Source organism: Schistocerca cancellata, chromosome 11, assembly GCF_023864275.1.
Source record: "Schistocerca cancellata isolate TAMUIC-IGC-003103 chromosome 11, iqSchCanc2.1, whole genome shotgun sequence".
Classification (NCBI taxonomy): Eukaryota; Metazoa; Arthropoda; class Insecta; order Orthoptera; family Acrididae; genus Schistocerca; species Schistocerca cancellata.
In genome coordinates, this window is record NC_064636.1 from 38,368,086 (window position 1) to 38,390,809 (window position 22,724).

Genomic DNA, 22,724 nt, shown 5'->3' on the forward strand with positions numbered 1-22,724 from the left:
GTTGCCTGGCGAAACGTTGTTGTGATGCCTCGTGTAAGGAGGAGAAATGCCTACCATCACGTTTCCGACTTTGATAAAGGTGGGATTGTAGCCTATCGGGATTGCGGTTTATCACATCGCGAAATTGCTGCTCACGTTGGTCGAGATCCAATGTCTGTTAGCAGAATATGGAATCGGTGGTTTCAGGAGGATAATACAGAACGTCGTGCTGGATCCCAACAGCCTTGTATCAGTAGCAGTCGAGATGACAGGCATCTTATTCGCATGGCTGTAACGGATCGTGCAGCCATGTCTCGATCCCTGAGTCAACCGGTGGTGACGCTTGCAAGACAATAACCATCTGCACGAACAGTTCGACGACGTTAGCAGCAGCACGCACCATCTCGGAGACCGTGGCTGCGGTTACCCTTGACGCTGCATCACACACAGGAGCGCCTGCGATGCTGTACTGGACGACGAACTTGGGTCTACGAATGGCAAAACATCATTTTTTCGGATGAATTCAGGTTCTGTTTACAGCATCATGATGGTCGCATCCGTGTTTGGCGACATCACGGTGAGCGCACATTGGAAGGGTTGCCTCCACCAACTTGAACACATCTCTGTTGACAATTAACATACATTGAACGCGAAATGGTAGTTGGTGCAACATCCATGAGATATATCATTCTGGAAATCATTAGGAAATTCAGTATTCTGGGATGTACAGTGTCAAGAGTGTGCCCTGGATGCCAAATTTCATGTATTGCCTCTCACCAGGGACTATGCAGTGGCTGACAACCTTCACTTAACGATGGAAAGCAGCAGCACTTCAGTAGATTTGTCAGTGCTAACAGACAAGGAACACAGCTTGAAATAGCTGCAGAAACCAATGTTGGATTTACAACGAACGTATCCAACAGGACAGTGTGGTGACGTGTGACATTTCAAAATCTTAACATGGGTCTGAAACAGCAACTGTGAAAATCTGGACAGGTTGAAAAAAATCAGCCAACCAGTTGCAAAACAATGGTTTATTAGCCTTTTACCTGGGTTCCCATATTTCTAAAAATATCTTCCATCATGTGATGTAACAGGACCCATTCCTTCTGAAAAAGATATTTTTAGAAACATCGAAACCTAGGTCAAGGGCCACTACAACTGGTTGGCTGATTTTTTCAACCTCTTTAAATCTGGCCTTAATGGGCTGTGGCAGCAGACGACCGACACGGGTGCCTTTGATAACAGCACGTCAGCTGAAGCGTCTTTCCTAGGCTTGTTACCATATCAGTTGAACCCCAGACGACCGGAAAACCGCACCCCAGTCAGATGAGTTCCGATTTCAGTTGGTAAGCTCATAGTAAAGTTTGAGTGTGGCACAGGCCTCACAGAGCTGTGGAGCCAAGTTCTGGTGGCTTCATAATGGTGTGGATTGTTTTACATGGAACGGACTGGCCTTTCTGGTCCAACTGAACGTTGACTGTAAATGGTCATGTTCAGCTACTTGGACTTCATGGTCCCAATCAATGATATGATGTTATTGGGTCATAACTGTTCTCAACTAGTTTCAAGAACACCGTGGATAACTTGAGCAAATGATTTGGCCACCCAGACCACTCAACATGAATCCCCTTTCTCCTAGCATCTTCGGTTCTCCAATTTAATACTTGCTTAGAAGTCAACCATTTTGTTAGTTAAATACTAAAACAGTGCTACTTTTTACGCACGAAGTAGCTATACTTTGAATAGATGAAGTTTTTGATATCTCACTTACGTTCCTAGCCTCTGATGTTCTCGAAAGAACCTAAATGTATAACTTGATTCGAAGGAAGCTTTTTTAATAGTCAAATAGCACAACAATTAACTATATTTGTGGAAAATGTTAGGACTTGAAGGGATTAAGCTTTTGACACTTTACTTACATAGCTAGTAGCATTTATTAATGAAGTATTTCAGTTTCCCTTGAAATGATTAATTAAGTTTTTCTTAACTGTCCTGATTTTTTTCTTTAAGTAATTACACCTTTTTTTGCAAACCTGCACGTAACGGTGGTATATTTGATACCCCAATTGTCCATCTTTGTCAGATTATTCAGGGCCAAACTAGGCTATGAAAATTCAGAATAAAGTTTTCCCCAGTTCTCTTAAAAGTTTACTTAATTATCCTGATTGTCATAGGAAACGAACAATTTCTTCGCTAAACCAGACCCCATTTGCCCATTTCCCACTCTTCATTAGAATATAAAAATTAATACAAAACTCATTGTATAAGTTGTAGGGACTATTGTTCTCGTTAGAATAAAATCTTCGATAAGTCATTGAAAATAGTAGTAAAAAGACTGCATAATTCAGTAGAAAAAGTATATTTTTTGTAAATAATCAAGAATTTATGATTGCATATAGAAATTGATTAAAAAATGTGATTTTGGCCAGAAAGGAGAAGACAGTACAAGAAAATGTCTGAAAACTGAACTGTGTGTGTGTGTGTGTGTGTGTGTGTGTGTGTGTGTAATAATTATATACCTGTGGTTAGTAATTTAAGTTTACTGCTGTGTTTAGGATAACACATTATGAAATATATGACTGTAATTTATTATCTCAGTGCAATCCAGAAACATAGTTGGAATGTTCTCAGAAAGGAGCAGAGCAAAGTTAGTGTCTTCACAGAAATTTGTGCGTAATGTGTTGACAAATGAAAACAACTGTGGTAGGAGTGAAACTAGACATGAAATTTACAAATGCAGCCAATGACCGAGGAGAGGTAGTCAAATGAGTATTATGTTCAATGTATTCTAATTACCAGATTCGACAGTTTTCTTGTGGTTGCGTGTTAATGTGTGTTCTGGTTATTTAATCTAGCAAACTCGTCTACGAATTTACCACTGACATAAAATAAAGGTCTTTGTAGACATACAGGTGATGTGAATGAAAAACTATCTTTGAAGTTGATGTTTTGATAGGAAAACATACAATTACCATATACTATATAGTAACATGTGGCAATGAAGAAGATAATGGGTGGGAATTAGAACATTATCCGGTTTAGGTTATCAAGAGCATTTACGAAATATACATTTGAGTACTGCAGACAGAATTACGTTTAAATATATGTATTATCATAGGATATCTTGAAAAGACTGTTGGTGATACGTATTTTGTTTCGAATATTCGTTTTCGTGTTACATTACAATGAACAGGAGAGATGAGCTTTTAGTGGTTTGCGAGACAAGATACAACTAAATGAGAAATGAGTCAGACAATGCAGACAACATTATCTCGAAGGCAGGAATTCTAGTTTATCAGGCAGTCAGTTAAGAGCTGTGTAAACATTTAAAAATAGCTGAAAATTAAAGGAAAGTTATGAGTAATACTACACACTAGACGTGTAAGGAGGACTTGTACTGTATTTACCTGAGGGCAGTTCTATCTGGAGGTCATATCAACTTTGAGGATGTTACAGACTGATCAGTAACTGCAGTGGATGGACTAGTGAACTCCTGGTAGAATGAAGCACTGGAATTCACTAGATAGCATTTAGTATCGCTATGGATAGCTACATGCAAGACAGCCAAGATGATATTTGACAGTGGCTCTTCTAGGCAGCAAGTACAGCGCCCTTGTCCAAGAAATACCTCCCTGTTTGAGTTATAGAAAGGAGTGGACTAAAGTCCTATACATATCATGAGAATCAACTGACAAGAAAGGTGAATGGAAGGGCCAGCACCATCTGGAACCACCCTAAGTTGCTCTGCTCTTGTGCAGTCTGGCTCGTTGTCTTGTCAGGTGTTGTATGTGGAGTAACCAGCTAACCCATCCTGCCCATGTACTTATGAGACTTTCTGTAATAGATGTCTTGCATACCTGCTCTGATGGAGAACCAAAATCTTATTTTTGAAGACCAGTATACTCCATAAAAATTCCAATTGCCCTGCATTGTTTGGAGAGAATAAGTTGATCCTATTATGGAGATTGTACAAATGTACCTAGAAAGAGAAAAGGTATACATAGCGCATCAAACAGTAGTGCTAATGTGGGAATTGCAGTTACTCTGACCTTTGGCCTTACGACAACTAACGTTTGCATAGGTAAACATTTAGAGAAAGACAGCACAAGAAATGAGAAATTTTAAATACGTGGCTACCATCCTTCAACCACACAGCAGCATACTGCAGCGTTCTTGGTGCAGGTATAGAACGAGAGACCGATATTTTCCCTTTATGCAGAGCTCACTGCTAGTAACAGAAAAGAAAGCAAACAATAAATGCTGCTCTGCATAAACATCTTTACAGTGGCCTCAACAGCACAAGCACATACAATAAATCCCGCTTTCTGCTTTTTTTTTCTGAGCAGCACATCACTGTGTCCACCACTAGAATGGCTGCTGTTTTCTTCATAGGCAGTGAACCTTTTGTTCGGAGGATTGATATCAGAACCAAATTAAGAGCTTTCTTGCTTAAGCAGTTTAACAGAACTAATAACATAAAATAAACTCAGTTTGTGAAGCTACGAAATCTTGTCTCTTCCATGAATTTTGTTAGCCAGTCAGTGCGCTAGTAGACATAGTTCAATTTAGAGATTCCATGTACCTCTCATGACAAGTCAACGACAACTTTATGAGCTATCAGAAAATGCTGTATTTTACAGCACAGACGAATCTAAGGAAACTCAGAGGCAAAGATTGTTTGGAATATACAGAACGATTCTAATTAAAGTCAAACTTTCAAACCGCTGTAGAAATAACACGACTGGTCAGAATGATGTAAAATTGTAACAGAATATTACTGGAGAAGGGGGAAAACGTGTGGCAGAAGAAAAATAAATAGTTACAAAATGTAGCAAGAGATGGCGCTGTAAGCATCATAATTTAATAGTGGTCAACTGCAAATGACAAGTGAATCATACAACAATGCCTGAGGTGTACATTTGACGATAAACAGACTGCACTAATCAGTCTGCATGGGTGTACAGGTGTAATACAGTTATTCACCGTGGCTATGTCATGTCATATCATATCGGATGGAAAAAATCGGTTTTCAACCGTCATGAGGCCAAAAACCGCATAAAAAGTATCAATCACGTAGGTTGTTAATCATCCTGAGGACAAAAGCGCATGAAAAGCATTAGTCACATTGGGTTTTGTACTGATGCCAAAAACCGCATAAAAAGCGTCAATCAAAATCATATTGGATTATTAAGTTCCGTGTGACTGGCGCAAAACACGTTCAATATGCTGTCCACCGTTTCCTGCAACATGCTGAAACCGAGAAACAGCTTGTTCCACAACTGATAGAAGCGTTTCCGGGGTTACATTCAGAATGTGTTGTGCAATGCGTGCCTTCAATGCAGCTAAGTTTGCAATCGGAACACTGAACACATCTTTCAGGTAACCCCACAGCCAGAAGTCACACGGATCGGGATGGCCAGGCCGTAGGGAAATGGCGACTGATAATTCTAGCATTTCCGAAATGGCGCTTCAGCAGCTGCTTAACTGGATTTGCAATGTGTGGAGGTGCTCCATCTTGCATAAAAATGATCTCCATCCACACATCCACGCTCTTGCAGAGCTGGAATGACGCGGTAGCGCGAAAGACGCTCATAATGCTTACCAGTATCGTACAGGTAACAGGAATGGGAACACCTGCCCTCAAATAGTGCAAGGAGCCCCGTTACCAGTTTTTTGTTCTACATAATTTCTTCAGGTCTAATTGTCCCGAAGATTCTGATTCTTTTACTCTCCAATGCCATGCATTCGAAGATGAGGTGTGATGCAATTTCTTCACTCTCATAAAAAATCCTACACTTAGGGTCTTCTTCCGTTATACCCACTGTGTGCAGGTGTTTTTTGAAATTCACATGGGCGGTCATAAATCCAGTCATGGGTTTGATCTCTTTCCAGTTCAATCCCAAGATTACAGAGCTTCTTGTAAAACATGGCTTGGGCATCATTACCTTACCTTATTTTTGTTTATGGATCTTGGTCCAATATTCTACGTGCTGCTTCCAAAGCCAGTTCCATAGTTCTAGTTTGATCATATCCTTAGTGATTGTCAGGACAGGTTCCAATCCAATAAATGAAGTCATTGCCCCCATCCTCGAAATAAGTGTCCAAGGAATAGAAAAGCAACTGGAATCACTCAACAGAGGAAAGTCCACTGGACCTGACGGGATACCAATTCGATTCTACACAGAGTACGCGAAAGAACTTGCCCCCCTTCTAACAGCCGTGTACCGCAAGTCTCTAGAGGAACAGAAGGTTCCAAATGATTGGAAAAGAGCACAGGTAGTCCCAGTCTTCAAGAAGGGTCGTCGAGCAGATGCGCAAAACTATAGACCTATATCTCTGACGTCGATCTGTTGTAGAATTTTAGAACATGTCTTTTGCTTGAGTATCATGTCGTTTTTGGAAACTCAGAATCTACTATGTAGGAATCAACATGGATTCCGTAAACAGCGATCGTGTGAAACCCAACTCGCTTTATTTGTTCATGAGACCCAGAAAATATTAGATACGGGCTCGCAGGTAGATGCTATTTTTCTTGACTTCCGGAAGGCGTTCGATACAGTTCCGCACTGTCGCCTGATAAACAAAGTAAGAGCCTACGGAATATCAAACCAGCTGTGTGGCTGGATTGAAGAGTTTTTAGCAAACAGAACACAGCATGTTGTTATCAACGGAGAGACGTCTACAGACGTTAAAGTAACCTCTGGCGTGCCACAGGGGAGTGTTATGGGACCATTGCTTTTCACAATATATATAAATGACCTAGTACATAGTGTCGGAAGTTCCATGCGGCTTTTCGCGGATGATGCTGTAGTATACAGAGAAGTTGCAGCATTAGAAAATTGTAGCGAAATGCAGGAAGATCTGCAGCGGATAGGCACTTGGTGCAGGGAGTGGCAACTGACCCTTAATATAGACAAATGTAATGTATTGCGAATACATAGAAAGAAGGATCCTTTATTGTATGATTATATGATAGCGGAACAAACACTGGTAGCAGTTACTTCTGTAAAATATCTGGGGGTATGCGTGCGGAACGATTTGAAGTGGAATGATCATATAAAATTAATTGTTGGTAAGGCGGGTAACAGGTTGAGATTCATTGGGAGAGTCCTTAGAAAATGTAGTCCATCAACAAAGGAGGTGGCTTACAAAACACTCGTTCGACCTATACTTGAGTATTGCTCATCAGTGTGGGATCCGTACCAGATCGGGTTGACGGAGGAGATAGAGAAGATCCAAAGAAGAGCGGCGCGTTTCGTCACAGGGTTCTTTGGGAACCGTGATAGCGTTACGGAGATGTTTAACAAACTCAAGTGGCAGACTCTGCAAGAGAGGCGCTCTGCATCGCGGTGTAGCTTGCTCGCCAGGTTTCGAGAGGGTGCGTTTCTCGATGAGGTATCGAATATATTGCTTCCCCCTACTTATACCTCCCGAGGAGATCACGAATGTAAAATTAGAGAGATTAGAGCGCGCACAGAGGCTTTCAGACAGTCGTTCTTCCCGCGAACCATACGCGACTGGAACAGGAAAGGGAGATAATGACAGTGGCACGTAAAGTGCCCTCCGCCACACACCGTTGGGTGGCTTGCGGAGTATAAATGTAGATGTAGATGTAGATCCTGACCAGTCTGTCGGTTGAGGCATTTGTGTAGTTCTCTTTAGGGATGGGGGTAAAAACATATTTCCACTACTTCACATTACCCCAACCATTCTTTTGCTGAATGCCTCAATCATAATGTTAGATCTACATTGATTGCCTGCCATCACAAGGGCCAGAGCAACTGGGATCGTTCACTGTGATAATTGGGGCGATGGCATTCAATACAGCATTCTGTGACACACACAAGTCAACACTGGCCTAGGTACCTCTTGGGTATGAGGTGGCAACTCCGCTGCGCAATTTGTGGGCATTAGAGGACCTGTTGCCTAAAGGAAAGACTCCACAGCAAGTTTCGAATCAGTAGAGGACAACCAGGAAGAATATCCAGGGGGCCATAGAATGGAAGAAATACATTTAATTAAGGAACGCCAGTCTAATGCTTACTAAGTTGAATATGAGGTTCATGTTAAGAATTTTGAAGGGAATATTAAGTCAGCTGATAGTATTACTAAGAATTTGTTGGCCTGGTATAGGGGACCATTCTTACTGTAGGATTATCTTACCCTTATAACATTGCTGCCAACGGCCTTGCTGCAGTGGTACCACCTGTTCCAGCCAGATCACCAAAGTTAAGCACTGTCAGGCTGGGCTAGCACTTGGATGGGAAACAATTTGGTCTGCCGAGCACTGTTAGCAAGCAAGGTGCACTCAGTCCTTGTGAGGCAAACTGAGGAGCTACTCGATTGAGAAGTAGTGGCTCCAATCTCATAAACTGACATACAGCCACAAGAGCTGTGTGCTGACCACATGTCCCTCCATATCCACATCCAGTGACGCCTGTGGGCTGAGGATGACACGACGGCCGGTCGGTACCATTGGGCCTTCCAACGCCTGTTTGGACGAAGTTTCTTTCTTCGTTTGAGTCTCTGTTATGTCCACTCATTTGTAGTGTTTCACCGAGGGTTTTGAAGTTTGTCGTTTTGTAAATCGTGCCATACTTTGTGTTCAGAGATGAGAGTTTCTTTATGCTAATCAACTGTGTCTTTTCGTAAGAGATCTGTAGTCCAGTTTTGGAAGCGATTTCGTGCAGTTTTCAATAGTGTCTTTTGTTTCCTTTATACCTTTCGTGACAATCGCGAAATCGTCTGCAAAAGCCAGGCATTTAATCTGTAGGTTTCCTAAGGTTATCCCCTGTTGTGATGTTTCCCATTCTTTTATGACCTTATCTAACACCAGATTGAAAAGGAGAGGTGAGAGGCCATCGCCTTGTCGGACACCTGTGCGAATTTCAAAGGGCTCTGATAGTTCCCCACAGAACTTTACTTTGAAAGTCGTGTTGGTTAAAGTTTGCTCTATGATAGCCCGTGTTTTGTTGTCTACTTTGTATTCTGCTAGAATTTTGAAGAGAGTTTTCTGGTCGATAGAGTCGTACGCCTTTTTGAAGTCAACAAAGGTAATGATCAGGTTCTGTTTGTGTTGTAAAATCATTTTCAGGTTCCAAATTTGTTCCGCACAAGACCGCCCTTTACGGAAACCTGCTTGGTATTCCCCAATCAAGTGGTCGGTCTGGCATTCTAGTCTGTTCAGTAAAGCTTTAGAGAGGATCTTGTATGTGACCGGTAGTAGGGATATTCCTCTGTAGTTGTTCGGGTCAGTCTTGTCACCTTTTTTGTGTAGTGGGTGTATCAGGGCAGTTTTCCAGTCGTCAGGAATTTTCATGGTCTTTCAGATCTCTTCCAAGATCCTGTGGATGTCTTTGGTGAGTTCTGGGTCTTGTAACTTCCAGATTTCCGCGATGATGCCATCTTCTCCTGGTGCTCTACGATTCTTGAGTGACTTTATTATTTCTTTAACTTCTTCTAGAGTTGGAGGTTCACTATCTGGATTGTATGTGCTCGTTTCTGTCATCATTTCTTCCATGGGGGGGTTCGTGTTGAGCGGTTTTTCAAAGTACTTTGCCAGAATGTCACAATTGTTTTTGGTATTGGTTTCTAGGGTTCCATCCGGTCTTCTGAAGCACAAGTTGGGTGGTTGATATCCAGTCATATTGTCTCTGAACGTTCTGTAGAAGTTTCTTGTATTGTTCTTCATGAAGTCCGATTCGATCTCTGTCAGTCGCCGTTTGTCATACTATCGTTTTTCACTGCGAATGATTTTGCTTGATTGCTTCTGTGTTTTCAAGAAGTTCATCCAATTCTCTTGGGATTTATGGGCACTAAAATTTTTCCATGCACTGATTCGTTGGTCAATAGCTTGGTCACATGTGTGGTTCCACCAACGGTGTTTCCGTGTGCGTGTTGCTTGTGCTAGTTTCATGGCCTCTCGGATTCTTCGTGAAAATTGTGTCCAGTCTGTCGTTTCCTCCATTTTAATTTTGTGTAATATTTGTGTCTGGTTTAAAGTAAGGTATTCTGGATCTGGTCTAACAATTTTGTTCTTCTGGAGCTTTTTCTTGGGCAAAAGACGAATCCTGATCTGTAGTAGGTGGTGGCCTGAGTCGAAGTAGCCTTTACGGGTGTCTATGTTCAAAATTTCTTTTTGCGAGTCTTTCTGCACTATTACGTGGTCGATTTGTAGTTCTTGCTTTCTGCTGGGGAATTTCCATGTGGTAAGTTTTCGTGTTGGTTTCTTGAATTTTGTTGACATAATGGCGAGGTCGTGACTTTTGCAAAAGTCTATCAGATGTTTTCCGTTTTTGTTGGTGTCCTTGTGTGGAGTATGTTTTCCTGTGATATGTCTGTATATCTTTTCTTTTCCGAGTTTGGCGTTGAAGTCTCCCAATATTATTTTGACTCCATGTGCAGGAATTTTTCTGATAGTTTCTTCCATTGTCGTCCAGAAGTCATCAATTTCGTCCGGGTTTTTCCTGTTGTAGTCATTAGTCGGTGCATGTGCGTTGATTATTGTATAGGATTTATTGGCTGATTTCACTGTGATGGTGCTGATTCTTTCGTTTGGTGACGAAAAGTTGATTATGCTGTCCGTGATGGACCTGTGTACTGCAAATCCTGTGCCAAAAAGCCTTAGGTTTTTCAGTTGTCTCGATGGTTTTCCTTTGTATATTCTGAAATTCTCCGTGTTGAAATGGTCTTCATCTGTGAATCGTGTTTCTTGCAGTGCACATATTTTGATTTGAAATTTTTCGAGAGTGTCTGTCAGTTGTTTCATCTTTCCTGTCTTCATCAGTGTGTTCACGTTCAGTGTGCCGATGTAGTGTTTGCGTTTGGTCTTGAGGGAGTTTGAGAAGTTCCGATTCTTCTCATGATGTCCGTGAGCCCCCGGAATCCGATGCTCATGACAATCCCAGTCTATTGACTGGGGCCCGGGGTAATGAGATTTTTCTCGTTGTACCATCATGATGTTTAGTAGTTGGATGTATGGCATGCTGCCGAGTACAACCTGACTTTCCAGATCAGGAGGTTGGTTGAGGCCGCCACTGACATGTGGAGCAGACGCCTTTTGTAGCCGCCCACTGTGGGAACAGACGCTACTAGTAGTTTTGGTCCGCCCCGAGTATTTCATTTCCTCGGTACCACCTATATCTAGGAGGCATTCCCCTATCCGCCACCTGGGGAGGCGCTCGGTTGCGGGTCTACTAACCGCCCTGATATACAGTATATACACTCCTGGAAATTGAAATAAGAACACCGTGAATTCATTGTCCCAGGAAGGGGAAACTTTATTGACACATTCCTGGGGTCAGATACATCACATGATCACACTGACAGAACCACAGGCACATAGACACAGGCAACAGAGCATGCACAATGTCGGCACTAGTACAGTGTATATCCACCTTTCGCAGCAATGCAGGCTGCTATTCTCCCATGGAGACGATCGTAGAGATGCTGGATGTAGTCCTGTGGAACGGCTTGCCATGCCATTTCCACCTGGCGCCTCAGTTGGACCAGCGTTCGTGCTGGACGTGCAGACCGCGTGAGACGACGCTTCATCCAGTCCCAAACATGCTCAATGGGGGACAGATCCGGAGATCTTGCTGGCCAGGGTAGTTGACTTACACCTTCTAGAGCACGTTGGGTGGCACGGGATACATGCGGACGTGCATTGTCCTGTTGGAACAGCAAGTTCCCTTGCCGGTCTAGGAATGGTAGAACGATGGGTTCGATGACGGTTTGGATGTACCGTGCACTATTCAGTGTCCCCTCGACGATCACCAGTGGTGTACGGCCAGTGTAGGAGATCGCTCCCCACACCATGATGCCGGGTGTTGGCCCTGTGTGCCTCGGTCGTATGCAGTCCTGATTGTGGCGCTCACCTGCACGGCGCCAAACACGCATACGACCATCATTGGCACCAAAGCAGAAGCGACTCTCATCGCTGAAGACGACACGTCTCCATTCGTCCCTCCATTCACGCCTGTCGCGACACCACTGGAGGCGGGCTGCACGATGTTGGGGCGTGAGCGGAAGATGGCCTAACGGTGTGCGGGACTGTAGCCCAGCTTCATGGAGATGGTTGCGAATGGTGCTTGCCGATACCACAGGAGCAACAGTGTCCCTAATTTGCTGGGAAGTGGCAGTGCGGTCCCCTACGGCACTGCGTAGGATCCTACGGTCTAGGCGTGCATCCGTGCGTCGCTGCGGTCCGGTGCCAGGTCGACGGGCACGTGCACCTTCCGCCGACCACTGGCGACAACATCAATGTACTGTGGAGACCTCACGCCCCACGTGTTGAGCAATTCGGCGGTACGTCCACCCGGCCTCCCGCATGCCCACTATACGCCCTCGCTCAAAGTCCGTCAACTGCACATACGGTTCACGTCCACGCTGTCGTGGCATGCTACCAGTGTTAAAGACTGCGATGGAGCTCCGTATGCCACGGCAAACTGGCTGACACTGACGGCGGCGGTGCACAAATGCTGCGCAGCTCGCGCCATTCGACGGCCAACACCGCGGTTCCTGGTGTGTCCGCTATGCCGTGCGTGTGATCATTGCTTGTACAGCCCTCTCGCAGTGTCCGGAGCAAGTATGGTGGGTCTGACACACCGGTGTCAATGTGTTCTTTTTTCCATTTCCAGGAGTGTATATGTATAGAATGCTATGAGATCAAGATGTTGCTGTGTTTGATTATATTGTTTATTAATATGGTCTTCAATGGTCTTCTTTTGGTGTGAGTGCCATCTTCAGGTTATCTGTGGCAAGTATGTAATTTGGAGTCTGATTAAAAATTTCAAATTTTGGAATGGATAATACAACATATTATAGAATTATGATTTGCTATGTACAGCAGGTGATCTTGTTATCTATAAGAGGTTGATGTCGCAGTTTGTAATGCCACTGTATAAGCATGCTTGTTTGATGTTGATGGAGCTACTGTAGCTGTTAAACTTTTGCTGAAACAGTTATATACTGCTCCAGTTTTAACTGCTCCAGGAAAAGTTAAACGCACACTACAGCTCCATCAGTATCAAAGGAGCAAACTTATATAGTTGTGCAAGAGCGAGTGAGACATTGATGTCATGCAGCTATCAAGACCACCTGAGGTACATAGCAAATCATAATTGTATAATATGTTGTATTGTCTACTCTAAAATTTGAAATATGCTACCAAATTATGTACTTTCCACACATGACCTGACGATGGCAGTCACACCGAAATATGCTTACTTCAGTGAACTATATAATGGAACACAGCAACGTCTTGGTGTCATAGCATTACATTCAACGTCCTTATATGAGATATACAATGCAGCGGGCCCACATGAGTGCAAATTATAGCATATTTCCCAAATATCTGCGTTTATTGAAACATATCCGTTCTGATCTGAATGTAATTCACACACCTATTTGAATGTCAAATTTTATGAAGGGAATAAATTTTCCTGATAACTACACTGAAGTGCCAAAGAAACTGGTGCAGGTATGTGTATTCACATACAGAATTACTTAAGCAGGCAGAATATGGCGCTGCGGTTGCCAACGTCTATGTAAGGCAACAAGTGTCTGGCGCACTTGTTACATCTGTTACTGCTACTACAATGGCAGGTTATCAAGATTTAAGTGAGTTTGAATGGGGTGTTATAGTCGGCGCACGAGCGGAGGGGCACAGCATCTCCGAGGAAGCGATGAAGTGGGGATTTCCCGTACGACCACTTCACGAGTGTAACGTGAATATCAGGAATCTGGTAAAAAATCAAATCTCCGACCGCTGGGGCTAGAAAAGGATCCTGCAAGAATGGGACCAACAATGACTGAAGAGAATCGGTCAACATGATAGATGTGCAACTCTTCCACAAATTGCTGCAGATTTAAATGTTGGGCCATCAACAAGTTTCAACATGATAACCATTCAACAAAACATCAACAATATGGGCTTTTGGACCCAAGACCCACTCCTGCAACCTTGATGACTGCACGACACAAAGCTTTACACATCGTCTGGGCCTGTCAACACCGACATCGGACTACTGATGACTGGAAACATGTTACCTGGTTTGACGAGTCTTGTTTCAAATTGTATCAAGTGGATGGACATATGAGGGTATGGAGACAGCCTTATGAATCCAATGACCCTGCATGTCAGCAGGGGCTGTTCAAGCTGGTGTATGCTCTGTTGCAGTGTGGGGCATGTCCTGTTGGATTGACGTGGGACCCCTGATACATCTGACAAGTGACATGTACGTCTGATCATCTGCATCCATTCACGCGCACTGTGCATCCGACGGACTTCGACAATTCCAAAAGGACAATGCGTCACCTGACATGTCCAGAACTGCGACAGAGTGGCTCCAGGAACACTCAGTATAATTTAAACACTTCCACTGGCCACCAAAATCCCCAGGCATGAATATAATTGAGCATATTTGGGATGCCTGGCAACGTGCTGTTCAGAAGAGACCTCCACCCATCGTATTCTTACGGATTTATGGACAGCCCTGTGGGATTCATGATGTCAGTTCCTTCCAGCACTACTTCAGACATAGTCGAGTCCATGCCATGTTGTGCTGCGGCAATTATGCGTGCTCACGGGTTCTCTACATGATGTTGGGCAGGTGTACCAGTGTCTTTGTTTTTTCAGTGTATACATCATCATTTAAAAAATACAATAATGTGACATCTGTCTTTTTGGGCATACCACTTGGTTCAAAACCCACATGCACTGTTCTATGAATGTGAAGAAAGGGCACATGTAGTGACGAAACTCACCTGAGCAGAGTGATGGCGGCGCTATCGGTTGAGGGAGTCGGGCTGGCAGCTGTGGGCATGGCAGCTGAGGCAGAAGTCCGGCTGAGGTCGCCGTGGTTGCTCTGCAGCTGAGTGGTGGGGGCGACTGAGCTCTCTGTAGAGGCTAGAGTGCTGTGAGGGGAGAAGCTACTTGAAAAAGTGCATTCACAAGGAGGCCAGAGGGCAGCTTACTGCAGACACTAACAGCGGGGGGCTTGTCCACACACAGATATTAGAACACACATAGTCAACAACAGTAATATGCATACTTAGACAAATTACTTACTGTCGACCAGATCATTTTACAATTTCGTTCTGAGCCCCTCATACAAGTAGCTTAGCACACTAAACAACAATTTGTACATAACAAAGCACGGCTGGAAAGTACATACAAGTTTCAATAGTTATGCTGAAGTGGTACAGCTACGATTGGACAGTTTAGTTTGAATACATAACATCGAAAATCACACAGAAATTGAAACAGCAATATCCTTTTAACATACGAGGTGCGACAATAAAGTAATGAGACTGATTTTACTTGCAAGATGTGGCAACCCTGCAGGCTTGCGTAGGTCCAATATCTTTGACCTTGGTCTATAAGCTGATTCTAGTCCAGTCGGCACATCGATGCAGCTGCTCAGTAGTGGGTTGTGTTGTAATAAGTCAAAACGTGTTTGTGTCTCTCGTCACGGATATAGAACCGCATAAAATTGCGCAATGGTATGCCATTTCTTTTTGCGTTAAACTGGGTGAAAACGCATCGACACCCCCCTGCGGGTTCGGGGGTTAGAATAGGCCCGCGGTATTCCTGCCTGTCGTAAGAGGCGACTAAAAGGAGTCTCACATGTTTTGGCCTTATGTGATGGTCCCCTCTCGGGTTTGACCTCCATCTTTCTAAATTATTCCGAAGAGCGAGCCAATTGGGGAAGGGCGCCTTACATGGTGCACTGTATCCGTCGTGCAATTAGACCTTTAGCCGGCTTTCACGTCGTTGCAATGGTGTCCCGCTCGTTTTCGATCTTTAGGGCGGGGATACGTCCCTGGGTGCAATTACCACCCTGCCCTCTGCAGTGTTTCTTTTAACTGCGACGACGACCTTGGACAGTTTTGCACCTAAGATTCAGCACGGTAGCCAGTCCGTTGTGGTGGGGCCGCCATGTACCCTCTTGGTTGTAGCCCCCTGACAACACAGGGATTGCTCTACTGATGCCTGCGCCGTTAACTCCCCACGTATGCCATGGAGTAGATGCCTATCCTCCTGGGGTATCAGGACTCCCGGCAACGGCCATCCTGCCAGGTGGCCTTTGCTGTGGCTGGGTGGCGCCCGTGGGGAGGGCCCTTGGTCGGAGTAGGTGGCATCAGGGCGGATGACCCGCAATGAAGCGTGGTACATCATCTCTCGCTGGCGGCCAGCCGCCAGCAGTCTCTAAGCGTTCTCGGGCTCAATTTAATGCTCAGAAGTACGATCCGAAAACGTTCCCCTCCCTGGCCACGCCGTGGGAAGAGCGTAAGTCCCAGGATGGAGGTAACAGTTATTCGCCCCGATTCTTAGTTTGCACGAGAGCTGATGGGGAGTCTTTTCTCTCCACAAAGCCTCAGTTCTTCGTCGAGCATTTAGAGGACAAGTTTGGGGAGGTGGAGGGCTTGTCTAAAATGCGCTCTGGCTCAGTACTGATACAAACGGCATCCTCCGCCCAGTCACGCAGGTTACTTGCTTGTGACAAGTTGGGGGATGTTAACGTTACTATTACTCCACATAAGAGTTTAAATATGGTCCAGGGTGTTATTTTCCATAGGGACCTCCTTTTGCAGTCTGATGACGAGCTGCGCGCCAACTTAGAACGTAGAGGTGTTCATTTCGTCTGGCGCGTTCATCGGGGTCCGAGGGACAATCAGGTTGCTACCGGTGCCTTCATCTTGGCCTTCGAGGGTGATACGTTACCGGAAAAGGTCAAGGTGATGGTCTACCGATGTGACGTCAAGCCCTATATCCCTCCCCCGATGCGGTGCTTTAAGTGCTGGAAGTTCGGCCATATGTCTTCCCGCTGCACTTCCAGCCTCACATGTCGAGATTGCGGACGCCCATCTCATCCCGATACTCCATGTGCCCCGCCTCCCATCTGCGTCAACTGCGGGGAGCACCATTCACCTTGCTCGCCAGACTGCAGAATATTCCAGAAAGAGCGCAAAATCATGGAATATAAGACCCTGGACCGACTGACTTATACTGAGGCCAAACGGAAATACGACCGATTACATCCAGTGAGAATGACAACTTCCTACGCCGCTGCTACAACACCTGTGCTAGCCCCATCAGTTTCGCGCCTTTCGGCCGGATCGACGAGTGGTACAACTCCTCCTGCCCCCTTGCCAGTGGGGGGCTCTACCCACCCGATTGCTCCTGTGCCACCTACCTCAGGAGCAACACCATCCCCCCCATCGGGGACGTCGGTCCCCGCTTCTAAGCCGGAGAAGTGTCCAACTTCTTCAGCTTCTCACGCTCGCAAGGGGTCCCTTGGGTCCCTCCCTTCCCAGGTTTCCACCGGCGGGAAGGCTGACGATCGACAGTGGCATAAGTGCCCACAATCTGCAGGTCGAATGGCTTCCCGATCCTCCTCAGTCCCGGAGACTGAATCGGTGAAGCCCTCCCAGCCAGTTAAACCCAAGTAGCAGCGTGAGAAATCAAAGAAGAGCAGCTCTAAGCCCAAGGAACGCGCGGTGGTAGCCACCCCATCGCAACCTTCAAGCTCTGCGTCTGAGGACGCGGTGGAGATTCTGGCGTCCGCTGAGGACCTCGATCTCGCCGGTCCCTCAGACGCCGTGAATAGCACTAGCACTAGCACGGGTGCTCAATCGGAGGCAGCAGGTGACCCAGCGGCGTAATCTGCCGTCCCAGTCCCGGCACGCCTTTCTCAGCCATGGACAAAACCATCCTCCAGTGGAACTGCAGCGGTTTCTTCCACCATCTAGCTGAGCTCCGCCAACTTATCAGCCTTCACCCTTTCCTCTGCATTGCTCTGCAGGAAACTTGGTTTCCAGCAATGCGCACCCCCGCCCTCTGTGGCTATCGGGGTTATTATAAGAACCGAGCAGCTTATGAAAGGGTGTCTGGTGGCGTCTGCATCTATGTCCTTAACTCTCTTCACAGCGAGTCTGTCCCTCTCCAAACAGCTTTAGAGGCTGTCGCTGTTAGGGTGTGGACGCCGCAGGCTCTTACCGTCTGCAGTCTTTACCTTCCACCGGAGGGTGATGTCGCGCAGCATGTCCTGGCTGCGCTGATAGCCCAATTGCCGCCACCTTTCTTATTACTGGGCGACTTTAACGCCCATAACCCTCTGTGGGGTGGGTCAGTGGCAACAGGTCAAGGCGCCACCGTTGAGCATTTATTGTCACAGCTCGATCTCTCGATTTTGAATGATGGTGCCTCCACACACTTCAGTGTGGCGCATGGCACCTACTCCGCCATTGACCTTTCAATCTGTAGCCCTAGCCTCTTACCATCTGTCCACTGGAGTGTGCATGACGACCTGTGTGGTAGTGATCACTTTCCGATTTTTCTGTCACTACCACAGCGTCACTCTTCTGGGCGCCCTAGCAGTTGGGCTATGAATAAGGCTGACTGGGACTTGTTCTCCTCCACTGCCGCTATTGAGCCTCTCTCAACTGATGCCATTGATGTGGTGGTTACATCGGTCACCGCCGGCATCGTCACTGCCGCCGAGTCTGCCATTCCCCGTTCTTCTGGGTCCCCTCGGCGGAGGGCTGTGCCTTGGTGGTCGCCTGAGATCGCTGAAGCGATTAAGGATCGCCGGCGGGCGCTCCAGCATCACAAGCGACATCCCTCCATGGACCACCTTATCGCCTTCAAACGGCTGCGTGCGCGGGCCCGCCTCCTTATCCGCCAAGGCAAGAAGGAGTGCTGGGAGCGGTATGTGTCCACCATTGGACTCCATGTCACTCCATCGCAGGTCTGGGCCAAGATTCGACGGGTCTTCGGCTATCGGACCCCTGCCAGCGTCCCTGCGCTCTCACTGAATGGAGCAGTTTGTACTGACTCCGACGTCATTGCAAACCGCTTAGCAGAGCATTTTGCTATGAGTTCCGCTTCTGCGAATTACCCCCAGGCCTTCCGCTCCATTAAAGAGCGGATGGAACGTCGGAGCCTTTCTTTTCGCACCAACGCTTCTGAACCCTACAACGCTCCATTCAGTGAGTGGGAATTTCAGAGTGCCCTTGCTGCTTGCCCTGATACCGCTCCCGGGCCAGATCGCATCCACTGTCAGATGCTGAAACACCTTTCAGTGGACTGCAAGCGACGCCTCCTCGACCTTTACAACCGTCTCTGGGTCGAGGGTGAGTTTCCGTCGCAATGGCGGGAAAGTATTGTCATCCCCATTTTGAAACCTGGAAAGAACCCTCTGGAGGTGGACAGCTACCGTCCCATTAGTCTCACCAACGTTCTTTGCAAGTTGCTTGAACGGATGGTGAGCCGGCGCTTAAATTGGGTGCTGGAGTCTCGGGGCCTTCTGGCTCCGTCTCAGGGTGGGTTCCGTAAAGGCCGCTCCGCCACCGACAATCTGGTGAGCCTTGAGTCGGCCATCCGTACAGCCTTTGCCCGCCGTCAGCACCTGGTCGCTGTCTTTTTCGACATGCGGAAGGCGTACGATACGACATGGCGTCATCACATCCTTTCTACGCTTCATGGATGGGGTCTTCGGGGCCCTCTGCCGATCTTTATCAGAAATTTTCTGTCGTATCGTACCTTTCGCGTGCAAGTCGCGGCCTCGTATAATTCCTCCCTCGTCCAGGAGAACGGGGTACCCCAGGGCTCTGTCCTCAGTGTCTGCCTGTTTTTAATTGCAATAAACGGTCTCGCTGCGGCAGTAGGAAATTCTGTCTCCGCTTCCCTGTATGCTGACGACTTCTGTCTTTACTATAGTTCTATTAGCATTGCAGCAGCTGAACGTCAGCTACAGGGCGCAATCCGCAAGGCGCAGTCTTGGGCTGTAGCGCGTGGTTTTCAGTTTTCGGCTGTCAAGACCCGCGTTATGCATTTCTGCCGGCGCCGAACAGTCCATCCTGAGCCGCGGCTTTATCTTGCCGACGAACTTCTTGCTGTGGTGGAGACCCACAGGTTTTTGGGTGTCCTTTTTGATGCCCGGTTGACTTGGCTGCCTCATATCCGGCAGCTTAAACAAGCGTGTTGGCGGCATCTCAACGCCCTGCGTTGTTTGAGCCACACCCGCTGGGGCGCCGACCAATCTACCCTGTTGCGGCTCTACCAGGCGTTCATCCAGTCTCGCCTGGATTATGGGTGCCTAGCTTATGGCTCAGCATCCCCATCTGCGTTGCGGGTGCTGGACCCAATTCTCCACAGCGGGATACGCCTTGCCACTGGTGCTTTCCGCACCAGCCCTGTGGACAGCGTCCTAGTGGAGGCAGGTGTACCTCCACTGTGGTTCCGACGCCAACGTTTGCTGGCCGCTTATGCTGCCCATGTTTTTAGCTTGCCCGGGCATCCAAATTATCGTGTCCTGTTCCCGCAGTCAGTCGTCCATCTGCCAGACCGTCGGCCCCGGTCGGGTTGTCCGATCGCCGTACGCATCAAGGAGCTTCTCTGCGGGCTTGGGTTTTTCCCAGTTCCACCTCCTTTCCGGGCGCCTCTGCGTACACCCCCGTGGTGTGTTCCTCGCCCTTGCCTTCGGCTCGACTTGGCACAGGGCTCGAAGGACTCGGTCCCTCCAGAGGCCTTCCGCCGCCGCTTTTATTCCATCCTGGCCACGTATCAGGGCTCTGGAATTGTTTACACCGACGGTTCGATGGTTGCTGGTCGTGTCGGGTATGCGCTAACTCTAGGGGACCATTCCGAACAACGGTCCTTGGCGGCTGGCTGCAGCGTTTACACTGCTGAGCTAGTCGCCATCTTTCGTGCCCTAGAGTATATCCGCTCCTGCTCAGGTGAGTCCTTCGTTATCTGTAGCGATTCCCTGAGCGGTTTACGGGCTCTCGACCAGTGTTTTCCTCGTTCTCGTCTGGTGATGGCTATCCATGAGTCCCTGCATACTCTTGCGCGTTGCGGCCGCTCTGTGGTCTTTGTGTGGACCCCCGGTCATGTCGGTATCCCGGGCAATGAACATGTTGACCGCCTGGCGAAAGAGGCCACGAGTAAACAGTCTCTGGACGTTGGCCTCCCAGAGACTGATTTGCGGGCAGTCCTCCGCCGAAAAGTTTTTGCGCTTTGGGACGCTGAATGGCGCAATCGGATCATGCCCAATAAACTCCGTGCCATCAAGGAGACGACGACTGTGTGGCGGTCATCCCTGCGAGCCAACCGCAGGGACTCTGTCGTCCTTTGTCGGCTCCGCATTGGCCACTCCCACCTGACACACAGTTATTTACTGCGCCGGGAGGACCCTCCTGTATGTCGCTGCGGGGCGGCTTTGACAGTGGCCCACATTTTGTTGGCCTGCCCCCTTTTAGCTGTGGTCAGGCAGACATTTGCGCTGCCTGATACGCTCCCTGCCCTCTTATGTGATGACCCTGGCATGGCTGACTTAGTTTTCCGTTTTATTCGGGCAGGGGGTTTTTATTATTTACTCTGAGTGTTTGTTCTGTTCTTTTGTGTTGATTCTGGCCATTGGCCTACGATTTTACGCTGAGTTTTTAATGTGTTCTCGGTGGTTGGCTTTTCCTTTTTATCTCTATGGTCGGCCAACCACTGTCACACTCTGTGTGATTTTAATTTTTTTCGTCTGATCTCTGTAGGGGTATTTCTTGTCCTGTGTCGTCTGACGTCTTTCCTGTTGTTCGTTTTTTATTCTCTTTGGGTGGTTTTACTTTTTTTTGGAATAAGGGACCGATGACCGTCGCAGTCTGGTCCCTTTAATCCCCCCCCAAACCAACCAACCAACCAAAACGCATCGACAACTTACGGTAAGCTTCACAAGGCTTTTGGAGAGGAGGTTATGTCAAGAGCTCAAGTTTTTCATTGGCAAAAAATGTTTGGTGAAGGCAGAACGAATGTTGAAGATGAAGACCGCAGTGGACGACCAGTAACCTCACGGACAGATGTCAACTTGGCCACGGTGCGTGAACTCGTACGATCTGATCGAAGATTATCCGTGAAAATGATTGCAGAAGAACTGAACATCAATCGAGAAACGGTTCCTCTAATAATAACTGAAGATCTTGGTATGAGAAAGATTTGTGCAAAAATGGTCCCCAAAAATCTCACATCACAACAGCGAGAAACACGGAAAAATGTGGCAGCCGATCTGTTAGAGCAAACGGAATTGTTGAGCCGTGTTACCACTGGTGATGAAAGTTGGTTTTTTCAGTAAGATCCAGAGACAAAACGCCAAAGTTGGCAATGGTGCTCAAAGGGATCACCCAGACCAAAAAAAGCTGGCATGTTGAAGTCAAAAGTTAAATGCATGCTTGTCTGCTTCTTTGATTCCAAGGGAATTGTTTATAAAGAGTGGGTGCCTCCTGGACAAACAGTTAACCGATATTACTACCAAAAAAATATTAGAAAGGCTTTGTAAAAGAGTTCTTCATGTCTGTGCCAATATTGCTGATAATAGGATTCTGCATCACGATAATGTGGCATCCCATACTGCTCTGTCAGTACAGCAATTTTTAGCCTCAAAACAAATTTCAGTACTAGCACAGCCACCTTATTCACCAGACATCGCTCTGTGGAACTTTTTTTCTATTTCCAAGAGTCAAAACGGCAGTCAGGGGACACCATTTTCAAACAACACAAGATATCCAAAAAGGTGTGACGAGGTTCTTGGAGGATATTACGGAAGATGAGTTCAAGAAATGTTACCATCAGTGGCAGAAACGTTGGCACAAATGAGTGCAATCATATAGGAACTACTTTGAAGGAGACAACACTAAACTTGACTAAAACGGTAAGCAACATTTTTTTTTTCACATCAGTCTCATTACTTTAT

General features: G+C 46.7%; 1 protein-coding gene across 2 annotated transcripts in view; it reads right to left on the reverse strand.

Moving 5' to 3' along the window:
* The window catches only part of LOC126108485 (ankyrin-3-like), a 512,755-nt gene that overhangs the window by 459,417 nt on the left and 30,614 nt on the right, over positions 1-22,724 (reverse strand). For both annotated transcript variants that reach the window (XM_049913741.1, XM_049913740.1), the window contains exon 6: positions 14,749-14,898. In XM_049913741.1, the coding sequence (XP_049769698.1) occupies positions 14,749-14,898 (150 nt within the window). The remainder of the gene's footprint in view (positions 1-14,748; positions 14,899-22,724) is intronic.